The 27,086-nt window shown below is 27.4% G+C and overlaps 3 protein-coding genes across 4 annotated transcripts in view; 2 read left to right on the forward strand and 1 right to left on the reverse strand.

Annotated features, from left to right (window-relative positions):
* Positions 1–18,225, reverse strand: part of LOC123299247 — a 139,039-nt gene extending 120,814 nt beyond the window's left edge. For both annotated transcript variants that reach the window (XM_044881574.1, XM_044881573.1), the window contains exon 1: positions 18,094–18,225. In XM_044881574.1, the coding sequence (XP_044737509.1) occupies positions 18,094–18,202 (109 nt within the window). In that variant the 5' untranslated portion in view covers positions 18,203–18,225. The remainder of the gene's footprint in view (positions 1–18,093) is intronic.
* On the forward strand, positions 2,768–26,841 carry LOC123299244 (FAD synthase-like). The gene is made up of 4 exons (XM_044881571.1): positions 2,768–2,864; positions 24,745–25,520; positions 26,096–26,452; positions 26,510–26,841. The coding sequence occupies exons 2-4, from the start codon at positions 24,759–24,761 to the stop codon at positions 26,780–26,782; spliced, it is 1,392 nt and encodes a 463-aa protein (XP_044737506.1). The 5' UTR covers positions 2,768–2,864; positions 24,745–24,758; the 3' UTR covers positions 26,783–26,841.
* Positions 21,168–22,807, forward strand: LOC123299246 (tRNA (guanine(37)-N1)-methyltransferase). The gene is made up of 3 exons (XM_044881572.1): positions 21,168–22,524; positions 22,596–22,712; positions 22,776–22,807. Exons 1-2 carry the CDS (start codon positions 21,225–21,227, stop codon positions 22,652–22,654), a joined length of 1,359 nt encoding a protein of 452 aa, XP_044737507.1. The 5' UTR covers positions 21,168–21,224; the 3' UTR covers positions 22,655–22,712; positions 22,776–22,807.
* Positions 26,842–27,086: the final 245 nt, after the last annotated feature.

The following is a 27,086-nucleotide window of genomic DNA, read 5'->3' on the forward strand; positions in this document are numbered from 1 at the left end:
ATAATAATAATAATCAACAAAAATAATTAACGACCAGATAATAAAAATTAATAACTTGCACATTTGCAACAATTCATTACACTCATAATTGAAAAAAGTAGTAGTTAATGTATATAAAAACAAGTGAAAACAAACAATTGACTGAGTTAATTTTTGAAATACCATGCACAGACAGTGTTGATTACTCTATTGCATTACACATACGTACATGTCACACATACCTAACTGATATCCCAATATAATACATACTATAAAACTTACGCCTAATTTGCGCCCTCACAGGTAAACAGTGATGTTTACGAAAAATTGTTTCAAGCAAAAGATGTTTATTTATTTGATAAGGAAGATTTTTTTGAATAAAATTTTGTTCTATCTCTAACGGTTTACAAGATGGGTCCTACGGACCCATAGGTCAAGACCCAATTGACCTATGTTGCTCATTTACGAACTTGAACTCACATTTTACGTCCTGAACACGCTGTAAAAATTTCAGCTTGATATCTGTTTTCGTTTTTGAGTTATCATGTTGGCAGACAGACGGACAGACAACCGAAAATGGACTAATTAGGTGATTTTGTTCATAGCATTAATATTTTTAAGCGTTACAAAGTTGGGACTAAACTGAGTATACCTTGCATATTACATATATGCATGGTATAATAAAATTAAGAATTATAAAATACTAATGGCGCTTTCAACAATTTTCAGTTTTTAAACTCTGATAAAAATTCACTGAACATTAATTATTAAATAATATTTTAGGGTTCCGTAGAAAAGGAATCGCTGAAAAAAAATTTTCCAACCTTCTGTTACTCGTTTGTTGGCCTTGCGGAAATCCATCATCTATTATCTGAAAATTTTTAACTTCTTTAAGTTAATGTAATGGGGCTGATTTTCCAAATCTCCAGTTTTACATATTTCCGCTGTTTCAAGGCCGCAATATCCGAATCAAAACTTTTCAATGTGATGTCTGTGTGCGTGTGTGTGTGTGTGTGTGCGTTTGCGCGTATGTTCGTTCGGATTCTTCCGTCTCAATTATCTCGCGAACCAGTTATGACATTAATACGGCTTATTCGACACGTTATCGCATATTTAAGAGCTGAAAGAGTTTTCAGCAGAATTAGTTGAGCCGTTTTTAATGGTAATAAAAAACTTGGAAAAACAGAATCTGAAAAGTGGATAAAACACATCATTTATCTATGAAGATAATGATCGTTCCAGTATAAGCTGCAGTACATGTTCGAAGAATTATCTATGAAGGCTAAAAAAACATGTTTTCAAATTTTTTTTCCCTGGATAGTTATTCGTGTGGACTACAGGGGTCGCACTCACACGACTTTAGTACCACACCGACTATGTATTGCCAATTTACACTGTACAATTTTTTACTTAATTTTTACTCGAACGCATCTTAAAAGCGAATTCGGTATTTTTTACTATAACCGATGAGATAATTTCCATTGATTAATCTAATTTTGCAAAAAGAAAACTTTACAACATGCTCTTTCAATTAAGAGACCCATGAGAGTCATGAGAATAGTCACCGTGTTCGGTCTACGAGTAAAAAAAGAAGAAATGCCCAATGACAAAACAAAAAGGCAAATGTTTAGGTTTCCTATCGACTAATCAACAAATAAAGAGGAGTATGGAAGTATATTACGGATCCGTCACTACGGAAGTCAAGTTCGCGATTGTAAATTTTTTATTTTATCAAATAAAACTTTGCTGTGAATTTATTTAACCTAGCATGAAAAATTACAGTACCGAACTAATAAAATGTAATTTTTAGTTTAAGTCAAATTTCTGAGCCCAAATTATAACGAGCTACAATTTTGATAGCTAAAAATTTAAGTTATATCATGCAAATAGTTCTTGGGCTTATTAGTTTCTCAAAAATTCATCTTTCGCATTTAATAAAATTTAAACACAAAACTTTAGAAAAATATGGATTATGGAATAATTTAATCCATACACCATTCGAAAAAAATTTAAGCAATTAATTCTGTTGGTAGTTTAGATTAAGCTATTGGTTGTTTGAATCAATATTTCTTTTTCGAAAAGAAAAAACAACTATAAATAATACTACTCTGTATAAAAACATTTTTTATCACTGTAATTATAAAGATAAATGGACATACAATTTTTAAAACTGAAAGAGATTAAGAACATAATTACAATTAATTCTGTTTTAAAACACAAAATATTGTCACGAATCCATGCTATTTTACAGTAATTTTTTGAAAACTTTTAAGGCCCTTCATTTAGTGGAAAGTAGTTTTCATAACAATATTTCGTACGTACTTTATGTGGGATGCAAATAGTGAATAAAATGGTGGAAGCGCAAGGAAAAGGAGACAAATTTGGGCTAAATTGATACCATCTAAGCATTATGAAGGTATCACAGAATGAAGTAATTAATTTATATCATACTTGAGATATTGAATTTTTCTGTTGATAATTTTAATTTAAATTAGTTCAAAACGCTTTCATGATAAAAATTAAATAATTTTTGATACTCGTCATAAAAAAACTTTACTGATTTACGCCGTTTCAAACTTTAGGTAAAAATGATTTTTTTGTTAATAGAATTGCTTTTTCACATTTTCCAGTCTATCTAAATTATTGGTAAATAAGAAGCACAATATTAAACTGCATCTTTATTGCATATTTGTAACACAACTAAATGAAATTTTTTTTAACAGGATATTATTTTTAAATTTAAAATAAGCACTTGATAATATTTTCTATACCTATATGATAAAATTAATATGGCAGTGTAAATAATAGTAAAATTATGTTAAACTTAAATTTGTAAGGAATGAAGTGTTTTGTAGTGTGAAAATTGTAGAAATTAACATAAAGTGGTAAGTTTGCTATTAAATTTACTAGGAAATCAGCAAATTTTTATCATTTAAGTCAGAAATTTTGGTAGGTTTTTAAAAAACTAATCTAGTAGACATAAATACCAAATATCTTTTACAATTGTCAAACTGAGTCATTCGAGAACCGTCAACCGGTGTTTCAAATTAGTCTAAAACAAACAATTGTTTTAAAACCATTTTGTTTTCTAATTTGAATGAAAATCATTTACTCCAGTAATTTTAATCCAAAAAGTACGAAAATCACAATTTTTTTTAACCCATTATCTTTCTATTTTAATGTGAATCGTATTGAAAAACAAATGAAATTTACAAAATTGAAAAAACCCCCGATAAATGCAATTTATTCCTTGTAAACCGATTTTTGGAAACGATGTTCTCAATCAAAGCGGTTCGACCGTTTAGGGGCTACGATACAACTGAGAAACACACAGACGCACAGATAAACATTTAAAACTTATAACACTCCTTCTAAAAGCAATATCAAAGTGATGGTCAAGGACATCAGATGAGATTAAAAGGATACTTAGAGAGTTATCATTTTTTGAGACAAATTTTTGGAAATATTTTAATTGAAATTGAAATATTTGAGTTGAGTTTGTTGTTTTGAATTAGGTACCTAATTATTTTACCATTTCCCTTTTCAAAATGAATTGAGGCAGGTTTATTTGACTATTCATTTCCATAGTAATTATTTATATGTTAAAATTATACCTCATTTTTAAATTAAAATCTATAATCTGTGTACCTCATGCCTTTTCCAAACTGAAGCAATCATCGCCAATTTTTTAGTTTTTACGAGAATAAAACTCTAAGCTCGCCCTTGACACCCCTTTTTTAATTTGAGGGTTTAAAAATTGACTTTTGATGAATTGCCAATGAAAATTTAAAATTTGTCTAAATGGAAAGAATCTGAAATTGAAAATATATCTAATTCGATCTACTTCGTTTTGTTCATCATTATCTGAGTGACACTCCAATAAAAATTTTTATATTTTCTGTTAATGTGAATATGAACTAAAATTAAAAACAAAATAATATTAGGTTTTCTTTTTTACTGTTATTTTGAAAAATTAAGACATAATGTACCTATATTATTATTATTTGTTTGGTTAAAACATTTAACTGGAACGTAATTGATTTCATGTGTATTATTAACAAATCAATTTTTTAGTGTAACGAATTATAACCAAAATAAAAAAGTGAAAATAAACAAACAAAAAATAAGTCGAATTTGAGGAAAATTAAATTAGACAATATAAGTATAATAATGAGATTACAAATACATTTTTTTTCCTGCAATAAATATTTTTTTTACTCTCTGATAGAAAGTTTCTGTTTTCATTTCGAAAAACAAAATCAAAAAGTTTATATTACGGCTATTTTCGGTTTTGCTGTTGTTACAAAAATGTACGAGTGTGTTTGTTGTATATCTGACTGTTTCTGGTAAAATTTGTACCGAGCGAATAAACAAACAATACTTACTCAATGTGGGATTTTAATTTATGAATATTCCATATGCTATTTATTTTCGCATAAACCAAACTTCGTTAGAAAAACAAGTCAGCAAAAATATCCAAAAATTTTAGTCTTGATATTTTTACCTTTTAACCGACTTCAAACAAAAAAGGAGGAGGTTATCAATTGGACTGTATTTTTTTATGAGTGTTATCTCAGAACTTACGACTTGTTGAACCAATTTTGATGATTCTTTATCTATTTGGCTGGTTCTTTCCGTGTGGCCCCATTTCATTTTGGTCCATTTCTGACAACGGCATCCATAAAAAGACCATAAAAGTCTTAAATTTGCATTAAGTATGCACAACAAGAGGGCGAATAACTCAATATCACGACAGCCGATTTCGATGATTCTTTTACAAATTAGTTAGTGTACTTCAGATTCAATAAAAATCACAAAAAAAAAACTTTTAACAAAAAGAAAACTGGCTTCAAAAGAAAAACCAGCCAAGCGAATGTAGCAAACTGTTCTATCAAAGTTGTTTCCTTGGCTGACACCGACTCCAAAAATAACAATAATTTTAACTACATTATATCATCGTTATTTTTTTACTTTTTAATGTATATTAGTTTGTTTTTGAAAAGTTTTTCTTTTGAAGTCAGTTTTCTTTTTCTTAAAAGTTTTTTTTTTTTAGGAACACATTGCAGTAATATTTGTTAACATTTTATATTTCATAAAAAATAACATCGATCTAAATTCGGCCATTATTTACCAAAAGATACTTGAATTTATTTCTTTAAAGAATTGTGGGTACTGTCTGAACTCTAAAAGTTATATTCACCATTGCTTCTTAAAACTTTCTTTTAAAATAAAAAAACATAAATATCTCAATATAAAATTAATATGTGAGCACCTCTATATTAGCTTAAAAATATTAAAGAAAGTTGATTATGTTGTGGAATTGGTGTATGAATTAACACATACATATAGGAATCTACACTTGTTATATATAATTCCTTGAGAAAGTAATCAGATTTAAGTTATATGTTGACAAAGTGTTTTTATTGATTTTATTTTAAGATGAACAAAAAATGATCCAAATTTTATTTATTTTTTTTTTAAAGCACTTTCATTCTTTAATAAGTGTTATTTCTGGTGTTAGGTATATGATTATAATAGTTTTTGATTAATTTTTACTGATGCGTAACGATAATTTAATTAATTTAGTGGTAAAAATAAAATATATAATAAAAAGAATACAAAAGAAATAATAGAAATGAATTAAACAGATATTTGATCTGAATCTATCAAAAAAAATGAGAAAATTAATTTTTCCCGTACTCATAAAACAAAATACTTAAATGGTATCCTATCTATCTAATATTCATTTTAATTAACCCCCGAACCAAAAAAAAGGCTGTTATAATTTTGACCGATATGTGTGTGTGTCTGTGTGTTTGTCTGTCTGTGGCATCGTAGCACCTAATCGGATGAACGGATTTAAAAAGTAATTTAACGGAGAGTGTTCTTAGCTATGTTTCAAGTGCGAGCTTAGGATGGTTTCGCACCCGATAAAACTAAAAAATTAGCGATGATCCTCAAAATCGATGGTAAAATGGTAAAATAATTAGGTAATTCAAAACAATAATTCAAAAGAACAAAGTTAACTCAAATATTTCAATTTCAATTAAAATATTTCCAAAAATTTGTTCCAAAAAATGATAGCTCTCTAAGTATCTTTTTCATTTCATCTGATGTCTTTGACCATCACTTTGATATTGATTTATGAAGGAGTGTTATAAGTTTAAAGTGTTAACGTAGCCCCTAAACGGTCGAGCCGATTTGGTTGAGAATATTTTATAGCTAAGTTTCCAAAAATAGCTTACACGGAATAAATCGCATTTGTCGGGGGTTTATTAAATTTTGTAATTTTCACTTGTTTATGGAGTTCTATAATTAAATAATTTTTGCACAATTTTCACAAATTAGGTTCTTTAGTAATGGCTATTAGTCATTCTTTTAGTTAAAAGGGGCGTTTTAATGACTTTAAAATCATTTTCAATATACTTCCGGTTATTTTCATGAATAAATGTATTTTTGGTAAGGACATTTTGCAATACAGTTATAGCTTATGTTATAATTACAATTTACAAATTTTTACAAAATGCATGTTCATTATAAAAAAATACAATTACATAATCGATGTAAAAGGAAATTAAGACAAAATAATATTATTTGTGATGAGAAATTTTTAATTAATTCAAATACAATTCTTCAATTTTTCTTTGAAATATAATTATGCACTTAATTATTTTAATGAAATTTCTTCAATAATTAAGTTAGTTGTACAAATTAAGAAAAAATAATATTATTACAAAATTCGATAAATTTTGTATCAACAAAAAATTTAAGTAAGCAAATAGTGTTTCAATTGTGTTTCATACATAAAATATAATCAATGTCCTTGGCTTCAAAGTAAATCTAATTAACACAGTTTTAATTATTTATGTTTGGCTGCAGTGGAAAGTGTTGACTTAAATCAAAGGCGTGACATTACTGCTTTTTTCTTTTTTTTTTGTATTTGTTTTAAATTATTTAATTACTTATGGTAATGTAATAAATTGTTATTATTCCTTAATAATAATTACTTAATAAAACAATACGAACATTACTTGATTAAAATATATAGAAATTCTTAAAGAGTTGATGTTCTTTAAGCTAATTAAAGATTGCTTCTTATCTAACAGCAATCGTATTACAACAATCTACTCATAGTTTATTACAAAAATAGATGACAATATTTTAAAATAATAAAATGAAATCAATAGTCCGTGAACCGTGAGTCCATAACGATGCAAATTTTCATTTTATTTTTTCTTTTGGTTAAAAATTTGGGGGGTTGATAAAGGTCACTATTGGCATATTTCTAATTATTGTATCAATTTTATTATTTAAAAATATGGGATCCCGTAATAAGAACTCTATTTCTACGAAAAACCTTTATTTTTTTAGTTAATTACGAAACTTACTTTTATCAATTCTTCGAATAGCAGGTAACAATAACCATCTCTGCAGTGGAAATTCTATTTTTTTCAATAATTTGGTTGAAGTTTTGGGAATGTATTATAGTGGAATTACTAGTAGGTAAATTAATTTAATATTTAAGCTTATTTTTTATCAATTTGCGTTTAGCAAAATTATCAACGATATAACACACAACAATATATATCACGATCTTGGAAATGGCTCCAACGATTTTCATGAAAATGAGTATGTAGTGGTTTTTTGAGGCAAAAAACTGAAACATACACTGCAAAATATGACTCCTCCTGATATCTATTGGTGTATATCGTAGTTAACGAAATAAAGTACATTACCGGGACATTCAAATTGGTATTTATGTGGAGTTTAAAACGATTCTTATATTAGCGATAAAATTTGTGTCTTTTTAATTAAAAAAATACCGAGCTAAGCTCGGTCATCTAAATATTATGTTTTTATTCTCAATCCAAGTAAATTTGCAATAATGATAATTTATTTATTTAAAAATATGATATTTATTGCAATACTAATGGTCTGTGTTATAGTCAAAATAATTTACACACACAACAAGTTTAGGCGATTTTGAAATCGCACATATTAAAATCATTTTTGTATAATTTTAATATTGCATTTTATAATAATAATTATAATCATAAATTTTATAAGAAAAAAAATCTCTCATCGTTTAACCACATAGATAATTATATACAAAGTCAATTTAAAAATCGAATTCACTGCTAATCGCCATAGAAGTTGTTAATATATTTTGTAAAATAAAAGGTTGTATACATGAACCGCATTTAAAAAAATTATTTATTTTTCTTTTAAGACAACGAAAAAGATATATGTATAAAAAATTTCAAATGAATTTATTGACTTTGTTATTCCTACAAAAGTTTGAATATTCAAATTTTGTATTCAATACACGTTGGTCAATAATGTGTTGTTTGTGTCATATAAAGTGGAAAATTTCGCGGAAAACATTTTGTTGCTCCACCCAAGAACAAACTTGAAAATTGCGATTAAACGATTTTCCTATTAATTATTCGATCTTCTTATGAAATGTACAAATCAAAAATTTGTCAGTAAGTTTGTTAGACCTATGCCTACGTATTATAAGTTTGTTTAATTTTTTAATGAGCAAAATTTTTTTTTCAAACCTTGAGTTTTTTATCATTCTCGTATCTGATGCAGCTTGTGTTTACTGCAGTGTACATTATTAAGTTTTTAATCCGTGTCTTTAATTTCCCTTTTTTTTGTTTTTTTATCCCGACAAATTTTTAATCCCCGAAGCCTCCCAGCCGCCACAACACGTTAAAACACCTTAACAAGCTCGGCCAAAATATTTTCTTGTTTTCATAATTTTTAGAGCGTAATTTTGTAATCGGGGTTTAGTTTTTGAACTTTATTTTATTCGATTTCCTAAAATGTGGTCAATTTATACCACCAAACGAAATTACAGCTAATTTTGAAAAGAAATTTAAATTTAAGGTGGTCGAGGACACTTACCTCTCCTTTTATGACTATTTTATTTTTTGATACGTTTTTATTTTTATTAAGACTGTCAAATTGCAAATTATTTTTTAATCTGAAAGAGAAACTTGTTTGACATTGAAAGTTTTCTGCTTCCAGCAAGAAGATTAATTTATGATATATAAAAAAAATTATTTTAATATGTTAATTGAGGTGTTTACATAAAAAAATGATAACTTGTGTTTATTTTTATCATATAATCAAGAAACCTGTAGACGTATAGAGATTGTATACACGTGCTTAGAAGTGGAAATTACATTTTCAAAACTTAAAATTTTCTTACAAATAAAATCGTACCTTGTATGCAGATGATTGATCGTCTCTCAAGAACCACTAAAATTATCAAGATAGAATATCTTACTAAGTAATTCACTGATTTGCTTTATATACCCAACAAACAAAGTGTTAAAGAAATGATACGTTTTTTTCTGCCCAATCATCTTTTTCCCATATGAAAAAATGGAAATACAGAAGAAAGAAACTGTACACTCAAGTACAATTTAGTCAGTGGCGGATTTAAGAAAAAAGGCCCAATGGGAAAAATTTTCCTCTGAAACTATAGTTTTTTTGGAGATCCAGTGGAGGGAAATCCACCTGTTCAATCCACCACAGAATGTAATATATTTTTTAAACGAATGTAGGATATTACGATTCTAAAATTGATAATAAATCGTCCATAAAGTGATAATAGCCAGGCTGAAGCTCGTAAGACTGGCGTGTTTTTCTACGGAAGATTATAACATAATTCATAAATGTAATTTTACATTGCATACCTTTAATTAACAATTAGTTGATAATTAAACAATTATTTCTCATTTCTGTATTACTTATCAATCAGGAAACTTCAATAAAATTTTTCCCATGTGAAAAAAAAAATCCACATCTCTCGGATAAAAAGAAATTACAAGGTATAAATACTTTTTAATTCGCCTGTACATCGTACAATACCACTAATATATAATTTAATGTTACTGTTTTTAAAAACACAAAGCATTACATTTATTAATTAAGAAATATTATTAATTAATATCTTAAGTATTAACTCAAAGCATTGTATTAATAAAATTTACATAATAGGGTAAGATATACTACCTTGGATTACTTGAAAGATACCGATATCTATGAAATAATAACTATATGAAGACAAAATTTACTTACCAGAAGACAAGATACTGTCAGAATGATTGTCCATGTGCATGCAATTCGAGTAAAAAAGTGTTTCAAAGAAAAAAAATTATTTTTTACTATTTATTATTATTATTGAAATTTGTCTAAATCACTGCTTATTTTATCACTGCTTCAGTTTTAATCACAACGTAAAATATGGAGGTTGTTCTAATAGATGCGTCATCATGTACCTTGAATAAAACAATGTGATGTACCACTAATCAAAAATAACAGACAGTAACTAAATTTTTCAATTATTATTCTTACAAGTAGAAAAGTCTTAATTACTCCAAGTCTATAATAAAGCAGTTAAAACATTTACTAAATGGTCAGAAAAGTGGATGCCTACAGTAGAGTTTTCTATGTTTCAGTCACATACATTCTGTGACACTGTTAAATAATAAGGAACTTCTAAGATTACATGTTGGAAAGAGCGTCTTGCCGCACAATCCTTGAGGTGATCCTAGGTACGTGAATTAGATTCATGGTACATTATCATATCAAATTAATAGAATATAAATACAGTTGAAATCAATGTAATGTTTCAATGTAATGTTTTAATATATTTATTTCTCAAAAAATACTCAGTGTGTAGGAATTATAATGCCATAACCCATAAGAGAGAGAGATATATAACATAGAGACTTTTTCCATTGTTATATATTTTAAAAATACCTTGAAAAGCAAATAAATGTAAATTTTGATCTCAGGTACTACACTCTCCCCAACTTTTTTTACATCTGAATACATGATAGAAAGTAATGTAGCTTTTACTTTCAATAACGTTAATGGATCTGTAGTACAGTAGTTAATCTTCTTGAGCACCTGTTTTAATATTTTATATAATCATACTCTACCTGTTTTTCCCGGAATAACTAATGTTAAATATATTTTAATTTTTCAAGAAAAAATCTTATATAATCATAACTGGAAATTGAAATGAGTCCGTCCATATAGTAGTAATACAAGTTTCATAGTTTTAATAACAGAAACTCCTGTACAAAAGCAAAATACACCTAAATACCGGCCTTGATAAGAAAATGCCTTTGAATATATTACAAATGACTATTTCTACAAGTTATTTTAACCGTCATCGCTTAAGCTCAGCAACGTTTAAACTTTAATTCCTCAAAACCGGAGTTGCAGATTTGTGATATGAAGTAAATAGAATAGACTCTATAAATATTTTACATTCATCTAAGTTTAGAGCCAGGAAAACTTATAATAAAGCTTAAAGCCTAAAATTGTTATTTGAATATCGTTCACCATGAATATTCAGCAGTTTTAAGCTATCCGCGCAAGTAATATTTTTCAGGACCCCTAAAAGTAGAAATTTTAGTTCAGGAAAAAATTGTAAGACACGATCATGTTTCCAGTTTTTCCAAAATCACTATTAAATATCTGCTGCATTTGACCCTAAATCTATTTTAAATATCAGTAACCCAGCAAAATCATATATTGTGAAATTATGAGAAGAATTTTCTCAGTTTCAAAAACAATGCCGGTTTAATTTTATTAAATTTAATATTTTTCAAAAGAAAAAAAAAAGCAATTATATAAAAATCGTGACTTGTTTCCATCACTGTTTTTGATACGTTTTGTAAACCACAAATTATAAAACACTGCTTTTTCTATTTTATTTTAATAAAAATAGATGATAAGCGCAAATTAATTTTTAATTTAACCATGATTTTTAATTTTTATACAATATTCAGGAAACTATAAAAATTTCATTTTGAAGAATTGTTTCACTTTATAAAAAACCAGTTTTTTCTGATTTTATAAAGAAAGATTATTGCGATAGTCAAAATGTTGCCATTAAATTGCCTAATTTTAACAAATCTATAAATTAAATTAATAAACGGACATATACATTAGCTAATTTTACCTAATAGTTTTAATTATCACTAAAAGATTACTCAAAGACTTTATACAGGGTGTCCTGATTAAATATCCAAACTGAAAATGTATATTTTAAACCTCATAGCAGGCAAAAATTTTCTCTTAATATTGAAAGGGGATGAAAATATAAATAATCAAGGTTTATATTTTATCCTCTTTTACCGTAACCAAAATTTATTATTAATATTTTACAAATTGTATAACGCTTCATTATGTCGCTATATTGTTCTCTCCCGTTGCTATAACTTAAAACGTCATTATCTCTTGAACGAAGCGTTTCCGATAAAATTTCTTATTAATCTTAATTTCCTGGTTATTATTGCTTGTTTCGAGGCCCTAAATACAGGGGGATACCCCGTATGTAAAGTATATCGTGCAGAAATTATGTGCATGAATGTAAATACAATAAATAATTTAATTTTTTATACTTATTGTTTACCTAATAGGTTTAAATTACCGCAGAATTAATTTAACAATAATTTATTCAATTTTTTTCATCAGAATATAAATTTAAATTACTTATTAGGTGTTTAACACTATTTTGAATTGGTTACTGTAAAACACATTAAATAAATCAAATTTAGAAATGTGAAGGTATTCAAGAAAATATTTTTTTTTTTTTTTGGCAAATATTTTGTATAAAATTTTCAAATTATTTACTTTCAAGAAATTAAAATATAATTTTATTTAAATTACCAATTAAAAAGTGAAAAATTATTTTAAGAAAAACAAGTTTTAAAACAACTACGGAAAAATTGACAAATGCAAAAAAATTTTTTGGTAAAATTCTGATGTAACCATTGAAAAAATTCATTAACATCTTATAAAAATGTGGGTATTGGATTTCTTTCTTTGTCAAAATCAAGTTTTAGAAAAAGGAAAGACGCAATTTTTATACCATATGAAATATATCAAGGTATATTCAGTTTAATCCCAAGTTTGTAACGCATAAAAAAATCATAAATTAGCATCATAGGTCAATTCAATCATAGGGCATCATAAAAAATGTTCCTTATAAAAAATTAACAACTTTTGTTTGAAACATTTTTGGTTACCCATGAAGGCGCAAATTATATAGTATGTATTATATGGCAATATCGATTATGTGTGTGTGGCTATCTAAGAGTGGCTATCTTTCTTTACTTACATGACGTAAAAAAAAACTATTGTGAAATCAATACTGTCTCTAACTCTTGAATTTAACGAATTCATTTGTGTAAGATTTCGGTAGTGCGGCAAGATTAAGAAAGTTTGCTATTAAATAGAAGATCGGCAAATTTTGTAATGTGTCACAACTAAAAATTTGGGTCCGTACTCAAAACTCGTAGCTTGAAATTCGAAAATATGCCGCATGTAAAATTTGGTATTGGCGATGGCAAATATATTTAACACATTATCGGTAATAAATTTTACTTTTACCTCTTTTTTTGAAATTAATATTTAATATTCATGTTAACGCAGGAATATGATGTCTTAGCAAATTCATACCTTAAAGCAGACCGTGTAAGTTATGCCCGAAGCCCGATTTCAAACACATAAGTAAATGCCATAAAATTTTTCTCTTCTGATTTTTCTTCTCCTTTTCTATGTTAGTTACTATGTCAGTTAAAATAAACCTGTCGAACTAGATGTAAATTTCTAAAATTTTTTATCTGTGTAAATAACACAAATATTACAGAATATCAGATTTTTTTTATATTGATTAATATCTTTTGCGTGCAAATACTTCGAACATAATAATTTTATAAAATAAATCTAAATAAATACGATTAAATAGATAAAATTGTAAAACTTGTTAAATGTTATTTGATGTTTTTTTTTTATTTATCGTTTATTAAATTGTGTTAAATTACACGATAATTTAAAACGATATTTTATAGCGAAAATTACGAAAATAAAAAACCATATCGTATTTAATATGTGATATTTTAAGATCGTGATATTTATAAATTTATTCTGATATATTATCAGAAAAATCAATAAAATTATTGAAATAAATAAAATCAATCTTGATTTAAATTTATATGATAATTGTATATAACGTTTTTATTATGATATTAAAATCAGGATAATTGACAATATTAAATAAAGATGTATCAAAATGATTAAAGCATATAATTTTATTTCATTTAAAAAAAAATTAAAAACAGATTTATAATATTTTAATTTAAATCATATGTTTCACATTTTAGTGTTTTTATAATTTAATTTTTATATTGATAACATTCCAAAGCTTCGTATAGAGAGCGTTCTAAAAATTTATAAAACCATATATTGTCGGAAAAAGTTCCTAATTTCGATCTATGTAAAAGTTTTACACATTTATTTTACTATAAAGGCTGTTTTTTAACCCCCGAACTAAAAAAAGTGTTGTTATAAGTTTGACCGCTATGTGTTTGTCTGTCTTTGGCATCAAAGCGCCTGAAAGGATGAACCAATTTTAATTTTTTTGGTTTCATTTGAAAGGTAATTTAACGGAGAGTGTTCTTAGCTATGTTTCAAGTGTGAGCATAGGTTTCCGTACCCGAAAAAACTAAAAATTGACGATGATATTCAAAATCGATTCAGTTTGGAAAAGGCATGACATATAAATAATTACTATGGAAATGAACGGACAAATAAACCTGGTTTAATTCATTTCGAAAAGTGAAATTTCAATTAAAATATTTCCAAAAATTTGTCCCAAAAAATGATAGCTCTCTAAGTATCCTTTTCTCATCTGATGTCCTTGACCATCACTTTGATATTGATTTAAGAAGGAGTGTTATAAGGTTAAAGTTTTTATCTGTGGGTCTGTGTGTTTCTCAGTGTCATCGTTGCCCCTAAACGGCCGAACCGACTCGATTGAGAACATTTTATAGCAAAGTTTCCAAAAATCGGTTTACAAGAAATGAATTGCATTTGTCGGGGGTTTTTTAAATCTTGTAAATTTCACTGTGACGAACTGCTAATCTAATTGAGTTGCTGTAGTCATTGCTAAAGCTGGTCTTCAGCAAAAGCCTTATAATTAGGTTTTTGTTTCTATTTTTTGGCAAAACTTTTTTTACCAAGCTAACTGGCTATTGAATATATTCTGAAACTCTAGGTATTGAAACTGAAAGGTATTGAAGGCTAATTTAATCGATATAGTTCTATTGGAAAAATGATTTTGGTAAAATCAAACGATCTAGTTATTCCATTAACCACTGCTGCCTTTTTTGAAGAATTAAACCTGCCCATGACTTCCCTGTTGACTGCTTGAACTGATTTTCCCAATATCATATTTTACGAGGGGGTTTTCTGAAGGCATGAACTCGTCAAGTTAGAGTATTCTGTATACCACTTGGAAACCCTCTCGTTATCCATTTATAATATATGAAGTAGGAAACAGTTTTATGGACGTTTTTATGTATTAATAAGAGGGAATGTGTACCGTGTGTGATTCCCGCTGTATCGTATGTAGTAAACATTCCCTCTTTGTTTTATACATAAGAACGTCCATAAAAACTCCTCTTACTTCATATACTATAAATGATTAACGAGATGGTTTTCAAGTTGTTTAAAAAACAAATTACACCTCAATCATTGTTTAGTCATATTTTTGTTTCCATAGAATCAATTTTTGGATCGTAAGCGGAAAATTTACACAAAAGATGATTGCATTCATAAAGAAACGAATGCATTAGACACACTTAAAAGTTACTTACTTATAAAATGAAATAATATTTTATAATACAAAATTGAATAGGAAATACATTTTTTTTTTATAGGCTCGGTAATGCTATCGGCTGTAAAAGTATTCAAGTTATACATTTATATTAAACAAGAGACACATATTATTACAATTAGCTATTGGAAGCTGGAGAAAGTACCGCTAAATATCCATTAATACAAACATATCGCTATTTGTATGTAAATACTATCATACATAGTTTTTTTATGCGTCATATTATTAAGACAATCATTGAGATTAAAACTACAATTACTACCAAATTACAGCTAATATAGGTGTCTTTAATATCTAAATTTAACCTAGTAATTAGATTAAACAATTATTATAATTTGTTTGTGAGAAAATTTTTTTTTGTTCTTAAAAGGTTATCATAACAAAATTTTTAATAAAAAAATACTTTTTAAGAGACCAGGTTTTATTGTACTAAAAAGTAGAAAATAATTTTATCTAAGAGTCACTCATACCCGACTATTTGTAAAAGCTTGAGGCGCTCAATTTAAAATATCAAAAATGAATCGGAACGCCTCATCTACTCCACATGTCTAATTATTTTTCGATTCATTCTTGATATTAATCGCCGGTATGAGTGACTCATAGATAAAATTATTTTCTACTTTTTACTACAATAAAAGCTTGTCCCTTAAAAACTATTTTGCATAAAAATTTTTTATTTGAGACAAAAAAAAATGTAAATATATCAAATATGCTGGAAACGATGGGAAAATCAGCACGTCATAACCTTACCATGCATTGTCACAAATGCTACGATCAAAATTTAAACTAATCACAAGTGAAAACAAACAATTGAATAAGTTAATTGTTGAAATACCCTGTATAGAAACTGTTGATTGTCAGTGCTTGCATTATTTTTTATAAATTAGAAGAATTTAAAAAACCAACTAAATTATGGCGACATTTATTTGGTTTTCGAGGAGTACGAAAATTTTAAAAAATATTTTTTAGAATTGTTTTTTGTTTTTCGAGAATGTTTCACAAGATCACTAGTTGAAGCTACCTGCTCCCTATCCTTTATAGTTTTGGAGAAATGGACACCAAAGTTTTGATCTAATTTGCGCCCTGACGAATAACCAGTGATATTTCCAAAAAAATGTTTCAAACAAAATTGTTTATTTTTTTATAAGAAACATTTTTACATGTAAACTTTTGTTCTATCTCTAAGATGGATCTTACGGACGCAAGACTCAATTGATCTATGTTGCTCATTTACGACTTCGACCTCACTTTTTTTTTATCCTGAGTAAGCTATAAACTTTTTAGCTTGATGTCTCTTTTTGTTTTTGAGTTTTCGTATTGACAAACAGAAAAGAAAGGGAATAATAAGGAGATTTTATGAGCACCTATACCTAAAATTTATTCGTAGCATCAATATTTTTAAGCGCTACAAACTTGGGTCTAAACTTAGTATACCTTGATATATATTTCATATATACAGGGTATAACAAGTTTTTTCTATATAAAAATGAATTCTAATTTTATTAATGAATCTTAATTTTATTATAAAATAAGAAATACATTTAATTGAATACTAGTTGTCTTTTTGATTAGAAAGTTGTGTTCAATGGACCAAACTGTATTACAAACTGTTTTGAAATTCCTAAACATCGTTTTTTGTAATTTTTTTAAATGTGTTTTTTAAGTCCTTCTACACATTTCATAAAATTCAATTTACTTTTTCAAAAGAAAAAATGCTCAATTTTGTTTTCAAATTTTATGGTAATTCAAATTAACAGTACATTGCGGCAACAAGTGCGATATGTTATGCAACCTTAAATGGAATTAGAAGCACGAAATAAGTTTTTTTACGCATTCAAGTTACGCATCGACAATTTTTTGCCTTGAGTTATAAAACTATCAAAGTTCATCATTCATCATGTTGAAGTTGCGAAACACATCTGGAAGTGGATGCTACACCTTTATCAAAAGTGAATTTTTGTAAATCTGATATTATCTAAAATCAATATACCCACGAATTCTAAGTAAAAAACGTCCCGTAAAAATAAAAGAGAAAGCTTATTGCTTTGGAGCCCATTTATGCAATACTTTGCTCATTGAATAAAGCCTTTTCGAAAAAAAACGTAAATCGCTAAAAACTTAAACATGAAACACATTAAAAAAAATTTTTAAATCATATCGCGATAAGAATTTAATTTTTCTTTAAAATTATTTGGAAGTTCACAACAATAAGTTTGTTTACAAACAGCTTAGGCAACTTACCAAACACGGATGTAAACATACTTTTTGATACCGATATAATCATCGAAATGAGAATATTAAAAATAATCAAAATATCTTGTAAACGAAAGGTGGATCTTAAAATAACTCGAGACTACCCACTTAGTTCGAAGTTATTTATAAATTAATTAAATAGCGTGACTTACCGGCATCTCTAAGATTATGCGTGGTTCGAATATTTTGTCCGACAGCTAAAAAACAACAACTTAACACTACAAAAACTGTTGATGGAGTCATATTTATAAACAAACACATTTTAATAATTATTTCTAATATATAAACGAAATCACAAAAAAATAAAAATAATTAAAGTCCTAATCAAACTTTTTATTCAAAAAATCATTTCAAATTATTGAAAACAATTCAAGTTTTTTAAATAAAAAAACAACACAATTCTATTTCTACTTTTTAATTGGTTTTTTTTTTTTTTTAATTGAAAGTAAAAAAAACTAACTGATAACAATCAATTAAAAAAAACGATTATTATTTATTTATTTTGCATGTGGAATCCTCTAAATCAGGTGTTGAGGAAACAGACACCGTCTTACAATCAAAAGATGTGACTGCTGTTACCGTGGTATCATACATGTAGGGCAACCAATTCATTTCTCCTACTTAATACGATCTATAGATCTTTGAAAATTTTTTATTGCAAATCATAATAAATTGGCTTTTAATAATGAAATTTACTTTAGTATTTATATGCTATTATATTAAGTAGTGTCTATTTACAAACGAGCATGTGAGGCTATAGTTTTATTAATTACTTACGCGATAAAATTTTATTTCGGTATTATTATCATGGAGATAAGTTATTATATTAAGAGACAATAAAATACACTAGTAAAAAAATATATGTTTCCTGTACGAAAGGCGATATCCTGGCAGTATCCAATTTCAGATAATAATACCTACAAAGTCGCCAAGATAAGCTTTTGTCACAGAATTTTTGATGGTCCTCAGAATTTTTTGGGTCAAAATAATCCCATATTTTACAACTTTCATCAAATTCCGAAACAAAAACCTTTTTGTGATTTTCTCAAAGGGGATACGTATCCCTCAAAAAAATTTTCTCCAGCTTGGATAAAAATTATTTTCTAGAGTTTTAATCCACAGAATTCAAAATCCAGCTTCATTTAACGATAGATTATGTAGTTTCTGAAGCGTCACCCAAAACCGTACAACGCAAACGAAGAGCGATATCTCAGAGGACTTTTAATCCATATTACAGAATAACACAATCGCAAAGTAACAAGATTTCCGTATTTTTTCAGTAGACTTTTTCAAAAAAAGTCTAGTATGAAAGTATCAGTACGAAATGAACCACGGTTAAAAGTACGAGCTATCAAATTACTAATTAAAAGTTCATAGTGTTCCTATTCCCCTAAAAAATTTGCAGGTTCTGAATATTGTTTTTAATTATTTTAGTATTTATTATTGTTGAATAAGTATTTAAGGGAATTTTTTCATCTAAAATTTTCAAAAAATCAATTATTGTATAAAAATCTTCCTTAGTATTTATTATAAAAATATTATCCTAAAATTTTAGGAAGAAATTTGAAGTACAATTATAGCTGTATACGTGTATGTAACCGATATCTGCGTTTGTTTCGAACCAGTTTCTGTACAAAACGACCCTTGGTAAAAAACCAATGCATTTTTCTCGAAACTACGTTTTTCTCGTAGTCAACGCGAGCGATCTTCAAAAGCCAAAAGTTTTTTATTCTTAAGAATATAAAATGTTTGTGTTTATGAAACTTTTAGAAAACGTGTTTTAAGTCTCGCCACGAATCAAATCAAATAATTTTAATCGCGTTTGTATATTTTCAAAAAAAAAATTTACAGAAGGCATAGCGTCATGTCAACACAAATGGACCAAAAATGCATACTAAATTTTTTTTATTAATTTATATAAAACATCCAAGAAGGGCTCTACTAATAGTCATCTTTTTTTATTTAAAAGTATTTTTTCGCATTCTAAATGAGAAAACCCCCTTAATAAATTTTATAGATCAACATCAGAAATCTTGAAATCTACGAGAGAAGATAATATATGTTACTTATTTAAGATAAGATTGGAAAGTATGACCCATGAATATAATATTATTTTTACATACTAAATTTCTTAAAATTTGATAAATTTATTTTCATAAATTCCGATGAAGTCATTTTTAAAAGATCAAATTTTTTAGTAACGCAACAAATCTTCATTCGTTCTTATAATGAAATTATTTTTGAATTCACCAATTTAGTTAATATTTTTCAATGAGATTTTGCAAGTCCGAAAATTTTGTTGTTTCGCTAAGTAGTAATTAAGCCATTGATTAAAATATATTATTACGTAAACGAACAAATAAACGCTCTGATATTATTTGTTGACAATCAAAACTAATTTTTATTTCCAGTATTTAAATAATAAATCATAAAAATAGATTTTTTATCAAGCCATGATTTTTTCTATGCTGGAGAGCATTTTTAGACCATATTTATACATATTAGAAGCAAAATACATCATATTTTTCTATGTAGGCAATGTTTTAATTTTAGGCATTTTAAACCAGGGATAATATTTTATTTCATTGTCAGCCATTACTAATTAAGTTTATTGGCTGTTATAAAATCGATAAGATTCATTTTCATATTATTCAAATTTTATTTTTCCTAAAATGGATTTTTTTATATTTTGAATTGAATTAAAATAAAAATTAAATTTTTTTTTCGAAATGAACTAAAATTTTTTATTCAAAATAAGAACAATAAAATTGTAATAACTATTAAAAAGTAATTAGATAAGTTAGAAGTCCAATGTCCTAGTTTCTATCAACAAGCGTTGTACTCCGTTAGATTTTGTTGTTGGACGCTATAATATTTGTATACTGACGCGACATGTTTGTAGCCTTTGTATCGTATTTGTGATTTTTGTAGAAAATCTGGACATCTAAACAGAAGTATTCGTGACATAAACATTGTATTTTGTGCAATAATTGTAAACATAAGTGGTGAACTTTATTTAATTAATTGAAAAGCGTAAAGAAATAGGTAAGCCAAGTTTATAATTTATGAATCGTTTTATCTTAATTGAAATAAAGTGAGGTTATGTACGAACGTATAAATGAATATATAGGAAACGCGTCATTTATTCAACAAATTACCAAATGATTTTTTTATTTTATTTTTAAATAATTTCTTCTTTATGCAATTGTATATCTTTAATTTAAATAAATACGTATTTAAAAAAATACTCCGACAAAGTGATAAACATATTCGAAAATTAATTATGGAATCAATGTTATTGATGCCACCAAAATCAGTACGAGGGATGACTGAACTTGATCGAAATAAATTTAATAAATCTATTAAAGTTCCAAAATTAGAACTTGGAAATTCAAATACATCATCTATTGTACCATATATTAAGAAATATTTTTTGAAAATGGAAAATTTAAAACCTATACAAAATGGTAACAACACATCTGATAACAGTAAAACTGCTTTATTAAATCCACTATTAATAAAAAATTGGGTTGATATAGAACCCACAAGTAGAGAAAATCTAGTGGCCTTGGGTGTAAATGAAAAGCATTTTAAAATAGAAGAGTTAATTTTAACGTATGATAACTGGCGTCCTGATGAAATTTTTAAAAGTGTTTTACCTTTAGACAAAGAAGGGATTTCAAGTTTCTCAAAAATTGGACACATTGTGCATGTAAATTTAAAAGATCATTTGTTGCCTTACAAGACGTTAATTGGACAAGTTCTTCTAGATAAAGTCAAAGCATGTCGCACTGTTGTAAACAAAATAGAATCTATAGATACTACATTCAGATTTTTTAAAATGGAAATTCTTTGTGGGGAAGATAACATGCAATGTCAAGTTAAAGAGAATCATTGTCGCTTTGAGTTTGATTTTTCAACTGTTTATTGGAATCCACGATTATGTACAGAACATGAACGCATCAGTAATATGCTTAAAGAGGGAGATATTTTGTACGATGTTTTTGCAGGGGTTGGCCCATTTGCAATACCTTGTGCAAAGAAAAAAGTTGTGGTTCTTGCTAACGATTTAAATCCCAATTCATATAAATGGTTAAACCAGAATGCAAAATTAAATAAAATTAATGAACATTACTTAAAAACATTTAACAAAGATGGCCGTGATTTTATTGTAAATGATTTAAAAAATGATTTAGTAAAAAGATTAAAAGATAATTCAGTTGATAGTTCGAGCAGAATACATATAACTATGAATTTACCAGCTTTGGCCGTAGAATTTCTAGATGCGTTTCATGGATTATTTTCAACTGAAGATTTATTCGATATTAAAGCTTTAAATCCACTAGTTCATGTTTATTGCTTTGCACAAAATGATTTTTCAAAAAAAATTGCCCAAGAAAGAATGGAAAATCATCTAGGACATCCAATTGATAAAAACTTATGTGAATTATTTCACGTACGAAATGTTAGTCCGAAAAAAGATATGTGGCGTGTATCGTTTGAATTAACTAGTGATATACTATTTGGAAAAAATTCTAAGAAAAGAAAAAGTACAACAGAAGCAATTACAGACACTAAAAAAAGTGTGTGCAAATATTTAACTTGAATTAAATGTCTTTATGGATGGTTCTTGAACAATTTCTCTTTGTTACAGATTGCCATGGCACGAAAGAAAAAGGGAGCAATTCAAGCGAAGAAGAACAAAGTGTTTAAAGTTGGTGGCGCAAAAGCTAAGGCTAAAGCTAAGCCAGTTAAGACTAAATTAAAGAAGGTGCATTATTTAATTCTAAATCACTTAATAAATTGAAATTGATATTTAATAAATTATTTACAGATAAATGTAAGCAAAAAAGTAACGGAAATTGACAAAACACTTCAAGAAGTACAAGACAAAGTGCGTCAAGTAACTCCAAAGAAATCTCCACCGAAAAAAGCAGCTACACCAAAAGCGGCTGCTGGTGCAAAAACTACAAGACAAACTCAAAAGAAAACAATAAAAAAATTAAATTCATTAAAAGTTTAAGATTTAAAAAAATGTTTTAAATAACACAATATCTTTTTTGCAATATCATTTACTCTTTTTATTTTAAGAAATAATTATAACCATTATTTACAAAATATATTTTTCTTTTTTTACATTATATCAATGCTGGAATACACAAAATATGACTTTTAGAGTAATGTCTTTATATTCTGGATCGATCCTAATGTGGAGCGAAAGGTACCCTTGAATCAGGCGCCGCCTTAAAAGGCACTGGAAACCTGACGAATTTTTCAATTATTTAATTTTACAAGTATTTCACTACTTTTTTAGTTATTTTTTAAACAATTAAAGCGCCGATCTGTTTATACTGCAAGACGCTGAGGAGCTTAATTACGAATTTAGTCATTATGTAGTAACTGAAGGATAAAGCTGCGCATAAAGAGGGTTCCACTGTAGGGCGGGGGTAACGGCGGCACAAATAAACTTTCGTACCACCCTTAAAACTTGCTAGGATCGCTCCAGTTTTTATTCAAGAATTTTATACTTATTTCAATTTAAATATAATTTTTAATACAAAATTACAAACATTTCATGTAAATAAAACTTTTGTAACAAATAAAAATCCTAATGGTTATAACTATACATTTTTTATTTATTTTAATTATACATTTGCCAAGGTGTTTTCAGTGGTGTTTTTCTCTGGTTTTATGGTATTCAAATTTTATTGCAATAATTTACTATACTTCTTAAATCGGAAAATATGTAATTTTTTTCATATTTATGCGTTTCAGTTACATTGCCTTCTTTATTTCGTTTTAATTTTCATAAGTCTTTCATCTTTAACAAGGTATGACAAACTCATTTCATTCATTTAATCGAATAATTAAAATGCGTTACCATGTTGGTACATAATAACTGAAGCTTCACATAAATGAAGTCAATCAGGGTACGGGTAAGATAGAGTCTCAGAAAAAGCAACTGTAGTCAATTGCATTCCATTTTGGTCCTTTCATGAGTTTTGACATGCTCAGCATTCAGAACTTAATACCATCATACAGCAAAAATATTAGAAGATTGCAAAGAGTAAGGTTAATAATGAAAATTAACTTACACGGCTGTGAATTCGTTTGAAAATCGATTTTTCACATATTTTCGAATATTTAAAGAACAAGTTGAGAACTTCATATCCATGTAACCTTAAATATTAAAACATAATGAAGCAATTACTATTACAAATAGCCGGTGGTTAGAAGCTCATAGAAACTAAACCAAAAATTTTAAAAATTCACCTACTCGATGCGATCCAAACTGATTTTCTACAGTAGTCCTCCTTTTGTTTATTTTAATTATGAAATATTGAATATAAAAATAGTGCGTACTGTGCGTTTAATCGGTAACAGAAAATATCTCCGTTTTTTCTAGCAAAACAAATTCAGTCGAGTGTATATACCAATAATGCTTGATTATTACGAAAACTCAGTCCAAAATTTAGACCAAACAAAACTCTTTCTATTATTAAGGCTAAATCAATGTATTCTAACCTTAAGTTTCTATCGTTGCATTTTAAGCCCAGTGTTAAACTATTTGGCTATCTCTAAGTTTAAAATTTTATAAATTATAGATAGCTTGTAATGATGCTGTTTTTTAATATTAGGAGTTTAAATCATTTATCTAGAATTGTAAAAAATAGAAAACTGGTTATTAAGCGTAGAAGTTCTTGGAAATTTCTTAAAAACTTTTTTAATTCATTTCTATAAAATTATATTATATACGAATTCAGTGAAAAATTTCAATTACGATAGTTTTATTTTTATTACAGATCAAATCAAAAAGATGAAAGAAGCAATCGTTTGTTTACTCGAAGATGATCTTATTAACGGTCTTAAGTATGATTTAAACAGTAAATATATAATAAAATTTTTACACCGTTTTAATATTAAAGTACCGAAAGTTAATATCTTAGGTACTTCTAAAGCAAATATTAGTGAAATTGTGAATAATAGAGACAATTTAGACATCATTATCGTATCTGGCGGAACTGGGCAAAAACATTCAGCGCAAACTTACGAAACAATAGCTGAATGTTTAAATGTAAAACTTGTTGAATCAAATCTAGTCGATGAAACTTGTAAATGTACAAATAGAGTTTTTGTTCTGCCAGAAAATGCAATCATTTTAAATTGCGAATCTGGTAAATTTCCTATTGTCAAAATGGATAATATATATTTTTTACCTGGATGTCCGGTTCACCTGAGAGCAGCTTTAAATCAATTTCAAAAGCATTTTTTAAGCATCACCGATACATTTGTGTACAGTCGCTATCTGCATGTTAAATCAAATTCTCCTAAAATCCAAGAATTGTTTAATGAAGTCGTAGATGCTTTTAAAACTGTTGAAGTATCTATAAATTCTTCTGAAGAGAGAACTAACTTTACAATCACGTTAGAGTCTACCATTTTAAAAGATATTATTTTTGTCGAAAATTATATAAAAGGCAAACTGAAAGAATTGAGAATGATACAAGAAATTAGATGCGATATGCTTGCTGTATACGATTTTGCTCGTACATCGAATGTATTTTTAGAATCAATTAAGGTTTGTAAAATATTTGATTACTGAAGGGGATTTATTATATTGATCTTTTCTAAAATTCCAAATTCTTTTCTGGTTGCCTTACTTAATTTAAGAATCTAGCGTCAACTAATACAGGTGATACAGTACAGTAATTAACGTTCTTACAGGTGCAATAGATAAATGAGATATCTAGAGTACTTTCCAGCGACAAGAATAGACAATCAAATCAAATATCATAAGTTCAATATCAAATAGATACCCGTCAAAAGTTCTGCTCCAAGTTTGGTATATGACGAAAACCATTAAACTAAATGCATGAAAAAGTTTCTGCAGCGCATGATTTACAAGGCATTCATTTGGCTCCCGAAAACAAAAATTTGTGGCTGTTGTTGGTTTACGTGCACTTGTCGAAGCTGCCATACGTATTTTGCGTTTCGTTTCACGATGATTTCCTTCGAATCAATGATGATTGGACGTTGGATGTTCATTAATTCATAGCAACAATTACCTGCGATATTTTAGTGTAATAAATCCTCTTAGATCAATATTAAAAGTTCTTTAAGGATTAAATGATTTCATAAAAATCTTGATTACAGGTTTTAGAAAAATGTTTTGTTACATACAAACCAGACGAAATATTTTTAAGTTTTAACGGTGGAAAAGATTGTACAGTATTACTATATTTAGCTATTGCAGTTTTTAATCACCGAATTTTACAAGAAAGTTCAACAAAAATTCAATGCGTTTATATTCAATCGAAAGAAGAACCATTCGACGAAATAGTTCAATTTATTGAAGAAACTATTGAAAGCTATAAGTTACCATTTATTACCATTAAAGGCACAATTCAAGAAGCATTAACCGACATTTTGGAAAGTGAACCAAAATATAAAGCAGTATTAATGGGTACCAGGCGTTCGGATCCTTTCTCTGAGACACTGGAAGCTTTTCAAGTAAATATTTCTTAAAAATTTTTCTTAAAACCTTTACTTTCATTTTTATAATTTTAGATGACGGACAAAAATTGGCCACAAATAATGCGGGTTAGTCCGATTTTGGATTGGTCATATTCTGATGTCTGGGATTTTTTACATCAATTACAAATACCATATTGTTCATTGTACGATCAAGGCTACACATCTCTTGGGCATAAAAATAATACCGATTTTAATTCTGCGTTACATACAAAAAATGGATATTTACCTGCTTATTTTCTAGAAGATGGTTCTTTAGAACGACAAGGTCGAGCTAATAATAATTCAAAGAATATTCAATCTAGTTAATGCTTTCAATTGATTAGTGGTTTTTAATTCGTTTGTAAATAAAGAATCGCTTTAGAACATCACTCGTTTTGATAAACATTTTTCAAAAAAATTTTTGAGATAAGATTACACCAAATCTTTTGGAAACAAAAAAAACTACAACTTCGTACGTAATAATATAATAATGCTAATAAACAGCCGAATGCCCTTTTCCATGTACGATATAGTTGAATATATTTGGGTCTCGCTTGCACTCATTTAATACAACCAGTCTCGCGCATACATGAAATTCTTTTAAGTAACAGGTTCTATTAGATTTGAGGAA

This window comes from Chrysoperla carnea, chromosome 4 (assembly GCF_905475395.1).
Source record: "Chrysoperla carnea chromosome 4, inChrCarn1.1, whole genome shotgun sequence".
Taxonomy (NCBI): Eukaryota; Metazoa; Arthropoda; class Insecta; order Neuroptera; family Chrysopidae; genus Chrysoperla; species Chrysoperla carnea.

Excerpts from the sequence above, each read along its gene's own strand:
- LOC123299246 (XM_044881572.1), top strand. The coding sequence starts at position 21,225 with ATGGAATCAATGTTATTGATGCCACCAAAATCAGTACGAGGGATGACT. Across the intron at positions 22,525-22,595 it reads AATTACAGACACTAAAAAAA|ATTGCCATGGCACGAAAGAA; the intron begins GTGTGTGCAAAT and ends TCTTTGTTACAG.
- LOC123299244 (XM_044881571.1), top strand. The coding sequence starts at position 24,759 with ATGAAAGAAGCAATCGTTTGTTTACTCGAAGATGATCTTATTAACGGT. Across the intron at positions 25,521-26,095 it reads TATTTTTAGAATCAATTAAG|GTTTTAGAAAAATGTTTTGT; the intron begins GTTTGTAAAATA and ends TCTTGATTACAG. Across the intron at positions 26,453-26,509 it reads AGACACTGGAAGCTTTTCAA|ATGACGGACAAAAATTGGCC; the intron begins GTAAATATTTCT and ends TTATAATTTTAG.